General features: G+C 39.9%; 1 protein-coding gene across 2 annotated transcripts in view; it reads right to left on the bottom strand.

Moving 5' to 3' along the window:
* pdgfc (platelet derived growth factor c) overlaps nt 1–7,773 on the bottom strand; it is a 45,406-nt gene extending 37,633 nt beyond the window's left edge. The window contains exon 1 of one of the 2 annotated variants that reach the window (XM_035669578.1): nt 7,013–7,773. In XM_035669578.1, coding sequence (XP_035525471.1) covers nt 7,013–7,124 — 112 coding nt within the window. In that variant the 5' untranslated portion in view covers nt 7,125–7,773. The remainder of the gene's footprint in view (nt 1–7,012) is intronic. The other variant, XM_035669577.1, reaches the window with a different exon arrangement.
* Nucleotides 7,774–14,822: the final 7,049 nt, after the last annotated feature.

Below are 14,822 nucleotides of genomic sequence, written 5' to 3'. Positions count from 1 at the left end.
GCTCTGACGAGTGTCAGCCGTGGTTCACTCTTGACGCCTTCGTCCGGGCTGCACAGTAGCGTACTTTGACTCATACTTGTACTTTGCACCAGCTGTGACTTCCCGCGCAAACCTCTTTCTTCTAGTTTACTCTTATAATTGCTTTATTCACCAAGTAACTTTCAGTGTCAGTAGCATATAGGACATAATAATAACTGAAGTTAGATGAAGTTGGGTATCTTGATGGGTTGTGTTCTAGTTGGCTGGTGAAGCGAAATCGGTCGAAATATATGGGGATTTGGGAACACATAGAAATCTCCAACTCCAAATGAAATAAGTGAGCTTTCAGATCACGTGTTCTGTTTATGGAACATTTGACAAATTACCATACCACATTTGAATACTATTGACTCCTCCCCACCCAAAAAGACAGTTTGGGCAATACAATCCTTAATCTGCAAAATAAGTATCCTGCCATAACTTAATAAGCAGAGAGTTGGCGTGTGTTCCGTGTAATTGGTGAGGCATGTTCCGGTCAGTGTGGCGCACATTGCCTGGAGGCACCATACTGCCTAGAACCTGGTACCGATAGAAAACACGTGTCCGCATCCATAATGAACAATATAGGTGAATTTAGTTAAGACATTATTAGTACCTTCCATGGAAATGTTGCTGAGCATGAATGTGTTTTCTCACAACACTGGAATCTAGTCCAGTGGACCGTTTACATGTTTGACACACTGGGATAGCATGCATCGTTACACTCACAATCATTTGAATAAATTTTCTGATTCTGCCAACCTTTTTTATACAGAGTCAAAGTTCTTCGCTTTAAACCGGATACTTTCAGATGTAAAGTCCACTAGTGATACGGGTGGTGCTATTGCTTCATTCATCTCTATTTTCTATAATTACGATGAAAGTTTTTCTCCTCTCAAATTTTTTTCAGTTCGATCTTTTTATATCTCTCAGTTTTCTTCTACGATTATTACCTGTCTTGTGACATAACATTTGAATATCTCTTAAACCCTCTTCGATTATAACGTGGAGAGATAGTCTCTTATAGGTCAGAATTTATTATGTAATCATCCACACCCTTTCTCTGACCGTATATTCACGACTATCCAATACTCTCGGAGCATTTCTGATTCTCCCCCTTGTCTGTCAATACATATATGATAGACTGACCCGCTATAAGAACAATAACTATTAAGATTCTTTTAAGACATTGTCTTCCTTGTGTCTAGCATAATATCAAGCTTTCTTTTGATACCTTTTAGAATGTTATTAATTTTTTTAATTCTTTTTCTCCTTTTTCTTATTCTTCTTATTAATTATTATATTATTTATTATTTTTGTTATTGTTTTTACTATTTTTTTTAATTATTATTTTATTTTATTAACCAACTGCATTTTTGTTTCTAACCCTGTAGCAGCTTTGAGATGCGCTCAGGTGATGGAAAGGCTTATAAATAAAAGATGTAAGTATTAGACAGCGGCAAAAAATATAACAAAAAACAAAAGTTTTGAATTTCCAGTAACAAACCAGACCCATAAAAAAAAGTTCATATTGTAGAGTACTTTAAGGTAGGGCATAAACACAAACACATGTAAATAGACATAGGATTATATAGATATGTTTGCTAACATTCACAATATCAAATATATTTTTAATTTGTGTTTACAGTTTGTTGCACCGCCCCCAAGTAGCCAAATAATCATTGTAGGTTTAAAACACCATGCTCATCTACTTTTTGGAGACCAAGCTGTTACTGCTTTTTTGACTCCACTACACCATCACTGACCAAAGCATTGACTGTAAGCAAAGACAACTTCACTAACATTGATTGAGCAAGACGCAGACAGACTTGATGTCTGTGGAGAACATTTCTTCTCCAGTCGAGTTTAAACATGTGACCCAGATCCCTTGAAAACTCCCTTGGCTGCTCGAGGAGGCGGGGGAGACGGTGCTCTCACTGCCTGAAATGACAAACAGCAGGCAGGCGGTGGCATGCTTTACTTGCCAAATACAGCACTCCACGTTCAAATAGTGCTGACAGGGAAAACATAGACACTGTTATCCAGGGTCCCCCTCTCTGGAGTGAGATGTTGAGGGAAAAAACTGCTCCCGCCACGAGACATAGACCTGCCTGTATTCAGTGGTGGAGGGTTTCTACTGCTGCTATTGTGGAAAAATCATATAAATGCAGATATAGGGATGTTTTTTTTACTTACTTACACTGGATGTTTACATGGAAACTGGTGTATTTAGTGACTTTCAGGATTCGAGGGGCCTGTGAAACTAGTTAAAAATCTATTTTCTTTATTAAGAAAATAAGAAATCATTTTAACCATCCTGACAAACTCTTTTCATCTTATGTGGTTTTCATCTAACAATAGTGATATGTTCAGTGTAATTGTTGTCCATCTTTTCTCCCCGCTGAGTTCATTGAACATTCGAGCCGTCCATTTCCTTTGATGGTTTTAATTCAGCCAAGCATACCGGCTGCCATTGCACTGCCCACTACAATGATTAACTGCAGAGTGCTGCATTCATTCATTCAAGCATATCCATCAAAGTACAGCCTCTTCTAACTGGAAACAAGCTTTCCCAGGGAAGCAGGCTCAGGAAACATCTGACGTGTATTAAAGAATGAATGGAGATTCCAAGACGGGCTAGTTTTGTTTCACTGGTTCAAGAGGCGTATCGTGATTTCAAATTAAAACATAGAGTTAAGCACTATGGAAACAACTTAAAATAACATAGTGGAAACTTGAATACCAGCTGGCCATACTTGTAGCCGCCAGCAGAAGAGGCTTGCACCTACTGTATATAAATCCCTATGTTTGGTCTTGTCAGGACAGATTTGGTAACAACTGGCTGAGAATGAGGGAAAAAAAGATTTTGATTGATTGATAGAGGGAAGAAGCAAATTCCATAATGCTCTGTCATTGCAATAGTTACTGAATGGATGGAACCTTACCTCAATGTTAGTTGCACACCTAACACAATTTTAAGCTTTGTGATCAGATGGCTCTTACGAAAATGCTTCTTGGGAGTTGTAGTTGACTTCTTCCATGAAGTGTATGTGCAGATATGAATGAACCGGATATTTTCTAATGCACTTGCACTTAATCTTCAGCCATTAAAACAGGAGAGTTTTGTCCAAGCCTTAAGCATACTTCAAGTGTCACTCAACTGACATTTTTACTTGCTGACCCCTGAATGACCAAAAACTTCCCACTTTACTTCTTCACTTCACTAATTTTTAAGTGTGCTATCAACAACTGTTCTCAGCTGATGTATCCTACAACTCACATTACCCCTGAAACAGTCATGATTCCTAACAAGGCCACCCACTCTCTTTCCTGTTTTTTAAGTCCCCACTTTAAACTGCTTATTTGTCTGCATCATAATCTGATGAATGCACAATGCACCTCTGTATCTTCAACCCTCCCTGTATGTATATACGTGGAAAACTGCACACGGTCCACATGGGCCTGTGACCCTTACAACCTCAGTCCCCCCCCTAATCTCGTAATCTTTAGCGGAACAGCAGCCTCTGTGATCACTGGCAGGTCTAACGTGTTGCATGCCTTCCTTCAGTGGCGCTCAGGGGGGATGTGTGGGAATACCTGCAGGTAATCCGCATCTCCTACTAATATTTGCAGCCGGATTTTTCTAATAAGGTCTGGACCTGTGCTTATGGGTGGGCTAGGTGGGGGTGAAAACATGGCCTTTAACAGGAAAGTGAAGCCAGACCACTTAACTAAGAGAAGTGATATGAAGAGACCTCCTCTAAGATGACCTGTGTGATTGGGAAGCTGAAATGCATCTTCGGCTGGATGTGCAGTGTTATACAACTGGCGGCTCTGCCAGCAAATCACAGCCTAATGGAAAAAGGCATTGTAAACACTGTAGCATGAAGAAAGTCCATCTCAGTGTAATGAAACAAGCTTATAGAGGCCGTTAGTTAATATGCTTGAAGACAAGGAGAGCAATAGCTTTATTGTGATATGCCTGAGTTTATTTGCTTTAACGGCACCACTCTGTTAAACACAAAGACTATAAATCCTGTAGTTTTATAACAAAACAAAACTCTATCTCCTACAAAATACATCCTCTGAAAAATAACAGACCTTTTTCACAGCAGCCAAGGTATTTTATGAAAAAAAGGAACTTTTCACAGACACAACCAGAGATTGTGGTAGTGGGTACATATAATTGCTTTCAACCATATTTAATTTCCAAAACTAAATCCATATTGGTAGTGCAACTGCAGATGTCCTTTTTAGCAATGTTTTTTCTTAATAACCATGAAACCTTATAGCCATGTGGCAAACACATGAAAAGGACATGAGCTATACACGTTATTGTAACATAACCCTCAGTGGTGAAGGAAGGAAATGTACACATTATTTATGATCACAACACACTAAATTTACATTTCAGAGTTCATGCCCATTCTGTTAACCTTTTTGAAGCTTTTGTCCGAATCATTTATTGTGACAGATGGTTACTTCGCACAGCACTGGCCCTCAATGGGAGACAGCCCCCTCTGGTATCTTATGGAGTCATCAACAGCCGCTTGCCAAGTTTAATACGACTGGGGACTGTAACTCTCCAGGCAACTACTACTAAACATGCCAGACAGGTCTGGCTCCCTCCCCTCACTCAGATCGATATCAAATTGTCTCACAGACCATCAGCAATCAAGCACGCCAGAACGGTGAGCACTCAGACACTCCAGTCAAAGGTTACAGACAGCCTGGCCAGCATCGCCCTCAGCCAATGTGTGACCGCCGTTTTAAAGAGTTCTCTGACAGTTTAACATCTCTACACCCCACAGTTCTCCCTCCTCCTCATCAACTTCCTTCATCCTTCTCCCTTCCCTCTCTCCTCCCTGTTGTTTTCCTTTCTCAGCCGTCCTGATTAAACCTGGAGATCCCGGCGGGAGGCTCTGATTTCCCAGCCCTGACTGTTACTGTAGTGAAGTCAGCGCTGCATGTCCTCACAGAAGGCCAGTCAAACCCACTGGCTATAAACGACTGAGTAATGAATGAAGTTTGACCATTGAACATCTGCAGGATACAGGCATGTTGGTACTTCGAAATGCAACCTGTGAGGTCCTGTTGTTCCTTTATGTTGTTATAAATCTCTGTCTATATGTCAGTGAAATTCATATGTTTGAGTATTTATGGCACCTTCTTTATTAATAATTAATAATGCATTATTGCTTTATGGATAAGTTAAAAGCATTTCATAAGAACAACTTTTTTGTTTTTGTTTTTAAGTTTGAAAAATCCTTCGAAACAGCACTTTCTTTGTCTTTTCAGCTAACTCTTTAATTAATTAGGAACACTCATCCAATGGATTTACCCAGAAGAGTTGTGGGACATCTGGACCAAAATCCATTTATGAACAACTTATTAACATGAACTTATATAGTGGTTGAATAGTCCAATGGATGGGTTTTCTGATGAATTTAAGAGCTTAAAAGAAAAAGTGTCATGTCTGAGGGTCGAAACTAAAAAGTTGTTTTTAAGAGGGGTTGTATGAGGTACTTATCCAGATTCATCTACAGTAGATGGCAGTTAGCACAACCCCAATTTAGAGAAGCAGACAGGAGCACCAGCATGAAAGCTATATACAGCTGTGGATGAGGGCAGCAGAAAAAGGTATTTTAACCACCTATAAAAGGCCCATATAAAAAAGATGACAGCTTTAGAATATTTTTACTGCTTTACCTTGCTGTCAGACAGTCCTTCTTGAAGGGAACTCATCTATACTCTTCTCAAAGCCACAAGACTGCTTTGACAAAACAGTAATTTTATTTAGCAGAACACAGGAGTTGCTGGTGTAGTGCTGCCCTGATTGAAAGGAGCACAGATTGATATAACAGCTTCAGTTTCCCAGCTTTAAAGGACTGTCTGGCGGCAATGTAAAGCAGTGAAAATATTCTAATTATAGCATACACTTAAACCGATGTTGATTTTTTTAGGTGGCTAAAACGCATTTTGTTGCTGCCTCCAGCCACAGCAGTACATTACTTCGGTTCTGTGCCGGTACTTCTGTCAACTTCTCCAAACTGCCAACCACTATCTACTTTAAGCAATACACTGAATATGGATATAAAGTACCTGATAACAACCCCCACAACCCCAATCCTCAAGTATCCCTTCAACTGATGTAGAAAAGATTGCTATTATATATCAAGTTATTAACCATTAATAGAGCCATAAGGTACAGCTTATAAACCCTTTATAAAGGTTACGAGAAAGTGGTACAAACTGAAGAAAAAACATTACTTATAGACTTGAATAGACTTGAAGACTGCTCCTGTCTTGCAGGTCAAATATATTTCTATCGTCAATATATCCTGATTTGGTATTATTGCTCTTATTTTCTTTTCGGATGCATATAAGCTCATGCAGTCTATAATATAACTAACTTGGTACCATAATGTATGTAATTCAGTGCCTTGTGGGTAAAAGTAAAGAATCAGTGGATTACTCTGCCCAACAACAAAGACCTTGATTCCTAACATGATGGCAAAAAATCATTGGAGGGTAATTATTGACTTAATCCAACTCAAGGTGGCTACACCATGGACTTCAGCCTAACATTAAACATGGACAAAAGTGGATTTCTGAATTTGATAGCGCAGCTCAGAGGGTAAGCAAATTACATCGCCCGGAGCCACTACTGCTGCATGAATGGAGCCTTTTTTATGATCACAAGGAAAACTTCTCCCGGGGGACCTGGAATTTCAGAGGATTTTCCCCCTTAAACATACATGGGTACACTTTAAAGGTAAAAGGTAATTTTGCACTTCCTATCCTGGATAATGCTGTTTGAACTGAATGAAACGCGCTCATTCATTGCAGTTTAAACTCAAGCAAGATGTGCATTTTAAAAGAATGGCTTTAAGCCCAGCAAGAATAAGCATTCCATTATGAGAGTGAAAAATACACAAGTTCATGTTCAGTCTAATAACTTTTCTAAATGGTGCAAACAGCAATGAAAACTCACCGTTTTGCTCCTTTACACCTGGAGGGTGAAATTTGCTGACGTGACTTGATTCAGCTTCCGAGCCATACTGTTGGAGAAGCGGTGCAAGAAGGAATAATAATGGAAGGATCATTTGGATGAGTGGTGGTTGGCGATCTCAAAGCGCTGTTGACGGGATGGTTTGTATCACCACACACATGCGTCGTTTACAGGACAGCGGTGCTGTTTTGGACACATTTGGAGAGGGTACACGCAGAGTAGAATCCACATAATCTTAATCATCAGTCCGTCTGGGAAAAAAAGTGAAATTTATATCTCCCTAAATCAATACAAATCCGACTCCAAAGCCTCCAGAGTGACCGCTTCTGCGCAATGCAAGTGCGCACCTGTTGGTTCTGTGGAAAGTTGGATACTGAGTTGGACAAAGTTTGGCTTTCAGTAATTATAATCCTGGAATTAGTTGTGAAAGCGTCCTTTTACTGGCATATCATCTATGGAACGAGATCATTAGAGAGGCACAGATGCATTTTGGTTAAAGCGCGCGTCCACGGTGCGTTCTCGACTCAGTCTGAATAAATCCCCGCAGATCTTTACGCATTACAGCAAAAGCTCACACACAGAGGCAGCAAGAGAGTCCAGCAACCTGATACACTCTGTACCCAGAAACCATTCGCAACGCCGAGACGAGTTCTGTTGTCTGGCGAGGTCTCGAGTCATAACTTGGTGGAGACTGAGATAAAATATCGCTGCGCTGCGAGGGTTGGGTTTTTGGAGACTGCCAACTGACGGCACAACAGGTGCTATACATAAAGTACAACTTCCCAGACGAGGAAACTCCCCGGCATGTTAACTATTCCGTTGCTGCCTGGTCCAATGAGGTGTTTCACCCATTTTCAGTCTAAAATTGGCAAACAGTTTCACATGTTTCCAGTAGTTTCCAGGGAAAGTGTCAACGTCTCCAGATAACTGAAGCAGCTCAGTAGAGCCAGAGAGTGTTGATAGGAGGTAATTTTGAATAATAATAAAAAAAATACGTTTAACTTGGACGTTTCAAAAGTCTAATATTATTGGTTATTAATATATTTGCTTTTACCAGAATAGTCTTTCCACAAGTGCTGAAACCAGTACAATTACAAAGATAATTAAGAAATTAAGCAGCTGAAATTGTCACTTTTGCCAAGAAAGATTTACTTTTAAGACTAAAGATGAGAAGATGTGTGTTTTCCGTGTATAATATTTCAGTCTACATGTGGTCTTACAAAATATAAAACATTTGGGGAAAGAACAATTAAATAGGACAAAATTCACTTGCTACTGTGTATATCCCATTTGCTCCTACTGTGTTTGTGCTCACAAATATCCTTTCCCCCTGCTGTTTCTACTGGGCTACATCATTGTGCCCTCTCTAGGCTGCTTAAATTTTTTGTCAGTGCATCATGGTCCATCAAATTTAGAACATATACATGGTTAAACAATGAAGTCCACAGTGCATATTCACATCAGAAGCTTTATCATTCAAAAGGAAACTTTCCATAAGAAAATATGCCTAAATAAGCCTGTTTTAACCATGGAGTGACTGTTTAAAGCCTCGATTCATTTTCCCTACATAGAGATGAAAGATAAATGTGTACCCACACAAGACTTTTCAACACGCTGTTGTGCATTCTGCCTAAATGTTTCTGTGGAAGGAAATGTTTAAGGGCTTCTCAATTTGTCATATCAAAGCAGAGACACCGCTTGGAACAATACTCCCTCCTGTTCCCAATTTCCTTTCTCCCCGGCACACTGTTGTACCTCATCAACTGTGTTTCATGTGGTTCCTCCCATTTCATTGTTGGCAAAATCCACCAGTGTATCCCCACACTGTATGGTAAGTCTGCCGCAGCACAGACACAACAATCAAAGGAGAGCTGGAGACATATTGAACCCATTGAGCCAGACACATGATGCAATGCTGCAGCAATTTACCCCCAGTCTCACATAGCTCAGAAACTACCACCTCAAAGAGAGTGCAGAGCAGCCATCTCTCCAGCATCAAGGTATGAAGGAAGGTTTTGTGGTTTTAATCAAAGTTAATGGCTGGGAAAGGAAGGCATGGGGCATTGATACAGTCATTTCATACGTGTGTTGCCCCCGTGGAGAGGGGCACATAGAGGTCTTCTTGTGCCTGCTGCAAGGGCCAAGGCCCTTTGTGTAAAGGAGAGTATCACATTCCAACCCTGCAACGGCCTGCGGCAGATGTCAGCACTTCAGCATTGTGGAATCCCTCTTTCTTCCGCACACACACTCACACACACACTCACACTCACACTCATTCACCCCTTGAGGTTTTGTCTGTAAAAGCTGGGTATTTTGTCTCGTTGTCCACATTTGATTGCCGCTTCCACGGTGGTCTTGCGAAACGTGGAGGCTTTGATACAAAGAAATATAATAAACATAGGAAATTAGAAACAAGGCAGACCTTTTGGGTCACGGCTAACGTACAGAGACATGCCAGCCAGGAGGGCTCTGTGTCCAGTGAGCAGACTGGAGATAGAAATGTATACAACAGAGAATTCACAGTCAGTGGCTCCCAGCTAAATCCCATTAGATCTGCTTGCCTTTTCTGGACACATACTGTCAAACAAACAAATGCCCTCTCCCAATCAGTCTGTATTACACAATGCATCTGTCACAGTGTCTGTGAAAACACCAGTTTTTGTTCCAGATGAAATGAAGTGAAACACAAGGGAGCCGACATGTTTTGCTAAATTTGCTAGATCGCAGGTCATTATTGCACCTTTAAGGAAAAAGGCCTCTGAGATGAGTCAATTTATATGGTAAAATCTCCCTTGGCAGCAGCGGGAGATTTTGCTGTGTGGTCCTGCGAGGAGTTGCCTTTGGTTTTCACTATAAGTGGAAAATGAACCAGCAGAGGAATTTAGAAAGAAATGACTCACATTTTCTCAGAATTTCTAACAAATGTCTTTCATTATTATTGTTATGCCTGATGAGTTCTTAATGAAAACACAGATACAAGGTTGTACTAATGTTTGCTCTGAGGGTGCTCTCTCCTTTAATATGTTGACACCCTTTTATATATCAGTGAGATCCTAAAGTTGTGTGGATATTAATGTTGTATGCTTAACTTTGAGATGTGAAAAGTGTGACATCATGGTGATTAATTGCCCCTGGCTGCACTTGGCTTTGAAACCAGAGCCCCCTGGTGGTGCCCCTCAGGGCTACAGTCAGGCCTTTGCAGCTTCAACACTTGTTGATGCGACTCCAAGTACTTGGAACATGTCACCGTTTTGGACAAAACAACTCTTGTTTTGATTCCACTCTCTGCTAAAGAAAAGCATGCCATCATGTGATTCAAATAAATTCCAAAGCTAAACTTGCTGTTTTCTAATGGATTCATCCAGCCATACATTTTCTAATCTTCTTATCCCGTTCAGAGTCACAGGGGGCTGAAGCCTTAATTTTCACGCATATTTGATTTCCACCTCTAAAAACACCCATCACTACTACAACATAACCGGTTATATTTGTTTTTCAGTGCTTGGTTTGTGGTCGCCATTCAAAGAAACACACTTTATGACCCTAGACAATCATCATGATGAGTACCTGCTGCTTCTGAAATGGGGCTTGACACAAAAGAAATCATCTGCATTAAGAAGATAACAAGATAAGATAAGATAAGATATTCCTTTATTTATCCCCCTTAGGAGACATTCAGGTTAAAACAGCAGCAATAGGGCAAAGTAGTGTAAAAACAGAGAATAAAGAATATCACAAATAAAAATGTTACTAATATTATTAATAATAATTAATAATAATTATTAATATAAATAATACATTAATAAAATAAGAAGATATAAAACTATAAATGAAAGTATACACACTATGCATTGTTCAAGTAGGACATGGAGTGCAAAATATAAGCAGAAAATTAAACTTGACTAAAACTAAAAAACTAAAACTAAACTGTACAAGTGGAAATTAAATATAAATAGGTATTTGCAAAAAGTGTTGTTTACGTTGTAGTAGGAGTTTTAAAACCAGTGTGTGTGTCTTGCGGGGGTTGGAGGTATTGGGTGCGTGGGGCCGTTTGTGGAGTCTGATGGCAGAATTTGGTGACAAATGAGGGCCTCCAAACTGCGTTTGAGGCCTTGGGTCTTGGGTCAGTCTCTAGCTTGAAAGTTGCTCCTGAGCTGACCTCAGCTCGAGTGTAGAGAGGGATGAGAGGTGGTTGTCCATGGATGACTTTCAGCTTCCCTCTATCCTCTTTTCAGTCACTGCCTCCGACACTTGCTCCAGCTCCATCCCCACCACTGACTGGCCTTCCTCAGACCAGGCTGCGTTAAGCTTGTTGGGACCCCAGTTCCGGATGCCTCCCCCGCCCCAACGAGGCCCACTGCAAAAGAGGACACTGCCACTACAGGACTGGTTTAGAAACATCTGTAGTAGCCGAGTTGCAGTTACGTTGAATGACCTGAGCCTTTTTCTCAGAAAGAACAGCGCGTGCTCTGGTGTTTCCTGTAGGGGTCTCAGGTGTGATCCGGTCAGTCCAGGTTTATTGTTGAGTGTCAACCAGGATCTTGGCTAGGTGTCCACCATCTCTACCTCTCCCCCCTAATCTCAACTGGGGAGGGGGTCCTCTTGCACCGCAAGTGTGTTTTATTAGTTGATGATAATCTGAAAATATAGATTTATTCTCCTGTTGCATTGTTGCCCTCAACATTGTTGCTCTATTTTGTAAGAAAACGGAAGATTGGTTATATTGTTCCTGGATTGTATAGTCTAATAGAAACATCAGTTCTAGGTTGTGTGGTCACAGTAACAGGGCAACCTGTTTCCGATGTAATCAAACACATGAACTTCATTTACAAAAGTCTCACAGATTTGACTGGAGTTGATACAACTCTCTGCTCTGGTGGAAGATGAATTAACATCTGTCATTTTTAAGGAACAGTAGCAATACTACAATGTAAAACCATTTCAACTAAAAGACCTGCATTCACTGTTTTACCCAAGAAAAAGTCTAGAGGCATTATAAACAAAATCTAATCAGATAATTCAAAGTAAATGTATCCAATATGCACATTGTCACATTTAAGAGTGTCATATACCCCTAACCCTGTACAATTCAGGTAAGTGAGATAGTCAAATTAAATAGCCACTTTGAGTCTTTAATCAGTTACCGCAAGACATGCCAAATTATTCCAATGGTCAAATCAAAAGCATTTTGTGCCAGTGCAGTTAACAAAATACAGTTATTGTAAACAATTCTTACTGTACATGAGTTCCCAGTGGGGCAGTACAGACTGAGATCAGTATGTTTGCATTGTGCTCTACCCATTAATTCTACCAAAACCCTCATATTCACATCCAATAATTGTACCCATTACATTTGTCTGCAGCCAGTGTTACACAGCAGAACCTGAAGTGAATTAGATTTAAATGTACTTGTTACTTTTGTGATGCTGTCTGGCTACATATGTAATTGCTCCTGAATGCTCAGGAAAAGAAAATTAAATAGGAGTGTATCTGCAGTGTGTTAGTACAAGCTGGCATAAAAACAAAGATACCTCATTTGAACCTTTCTGTGTTGTTGAAATAATATAAATACTGAAGAAAGTCATCTCAATTTCTTAGGAATTCATCTCATTACATGAACAGAGGAGCTATTATGTTGCAAGCAAACCAGTTTACTAGGAATTTCAACAGCAAACTGTCATATTGTGAGAGCAACATTTAAAAAATGCTGGACATCTCATTTTGGAAAGAACCTCTTGCTCCTTGAGGATTTCCCTCCTTACTCCCAAGTAGTCCAAAAAGGAGCTCTGAACAGCTTCCTGGCTCGATGCCTCCATCATAATCTCAGTTAGTGTTGCACTTACTAAACATCTGCTGACTGGGAAGACTCCGTTTCCAGTATGGCAACCTGCTTATTTAATGATCCAGCGGTCAAATCTACTACACTGCCAAACTTCATCAATACAGTATTGTACTGGAACCCAGCACTATGCGGTAAGGAATGGATGAGGTAGAACATCTGCAAACCTGCAACCCTATGCATATTTTTAAGAGTAGAAATATGCACAGAATTTGAATTTACAAAATATGCATACTAAAGATGTACAGCTTGGATAGTGTTTGGTTTGTGTTGTTGAAAGATGTTACAAATCTGTCTCACATTAAAGTCTTCAGGTCTAGCATGTGTATTATGGATTAATTTGGGTTCATGCATGTTTTGTACACAGGACAATACCTGAACATGTAAATGTTCTGTAAAACTGCCTGTTTACTGCTGTAATGAGGGTGTTGGACCACAAAATAAAGAACTTTTCCTCTCGAGCCAGCAGAATTTATGATTTTACATTTCACTTCTATTAGTCTTTATTTGCAATTTTTTTTTATGGGTTTGTCCCCATATTTTGGAACGCCGTCCATTTGAATGCTCCCTTTAACAAACTATACATAATATGAAAGCACAAAGCCTCATTGCTCACTGCTTCAGTGTGGTCAACACTGTGGCGAGGGGTTACAGTTTCAAGTAATTTCCCACGGGGACCCCGCAGCGGGGGATTATTAAATTATTTTGTTTCTGATTTCTGATTTCTGATTCTGATTCGTATTTTGTAGCACGGGTGAAAAAAAGCAGAACAGTAAAACATTGTTTTTTTCTTTTTTCTTTTATTGGGAATTCATCATTTGTTTTACTCTTGATCTAGAGTTCCCTTTCAGAAGAGACCAAGATCAGGACTATAGTAAAACCGTTTTCAGACATGCACAAAAAAGGGTGCCTGCTAGAGATTAAAACTAAACTATAATTATTATAATAGACATGCTGGCTCCCCTTGAAGAGTACACTTTAGATCCTGTGAACAGCATTCACAGTAAGATTCACAAATAACAATCATGCATCCCCCACCATTTAGTTTTTTTAGTTTCATTTCACAACAATCTATAATGGTGCCATCCATCAAAATAACTTCACGTTCCAAGTCACGTCAAAAGTATTCAAATCCTGCTGCACTTTGTTTTCTTCATCCTTTGTGATTTTCATCAAAGTCTTATTCAATTTGACAGCTCATGTGCTTCGTCCCCTTCCAAGGCATTTATCTTGTCACTGATCTGAATTTATGTCCATGAAGCTTCTCTGGGTTCAGTTAAATAACTTCCCATCACTTCTGAATTGAAAGCAAACATGTTACTTAGCAGCAGGTCGTGGAAAAAATGTTTAGTAGCACTACTTGTGCAAGTCTCCCTCTGTCAAAATCTTTATTTTCATTTGAATATGAATGTGACAACACATATAACTCTTCTGAACTACAGTAGTAGTAGAAATGGGGTCTGCATGCCAGGTATAACCACAATAGATTGGTTCAATCCAGCCTGACATATTTCTGGAATGGCACATGGTTGTCCATCAGCCACATGGCCCATAGCCAGCCAGTGAACATTTCTGTAGACAACACAAAAGGATCCTTGTGCTCGATTGCAAGCCTCTTGATTGTTACACCAGAACCATGCCCTGTGACATAAATCATTAATCTCTATGCATATGGGGCTGATTAATTTGTGTATGCAAATAGAATGCCTTGTCAGTCAAAATTATACCACGGGGATCGACGTGGAAAAGCCCGCCCAAGTTGTTTGACATAAAGTGATGAATGAGATATGGATCAAAACTGTGGGAAACAAATCAGCTCAGTTGTGTTCTGCGATGGGTTTTACTCGCACCAAAAGAACAAAAGATCAGGCTTCCTGCTCCGTTTTTCTAATGTGTTCCCACTAAACTCACAAAAAGAATGAAAACAGTTTAGATGTTTGTAAAGGTTCTTTA

This window comes from Morone saxatilis, unplaced genomic scaffold, assembly GCF_004916995.1.
Source record: "Morone saxatilis isolate NCDOM2014 unplaced genomic scaffold, NCSU_SB_2.0 Contig22, whole genome shotgun sequence".
In the NCBI taxonomy this organism is placed as follows: domain Eukaryota; kingdom Metazoa; phylum Chordata; class Actinopteri; family Moronidae; genus Morone; species Morone saxatilis.
The sequence above is the reverse complement of the archived record's forward strand: the minus strand, read 5'-3'. Positions and strand labels throughout refer to the sequence as shown.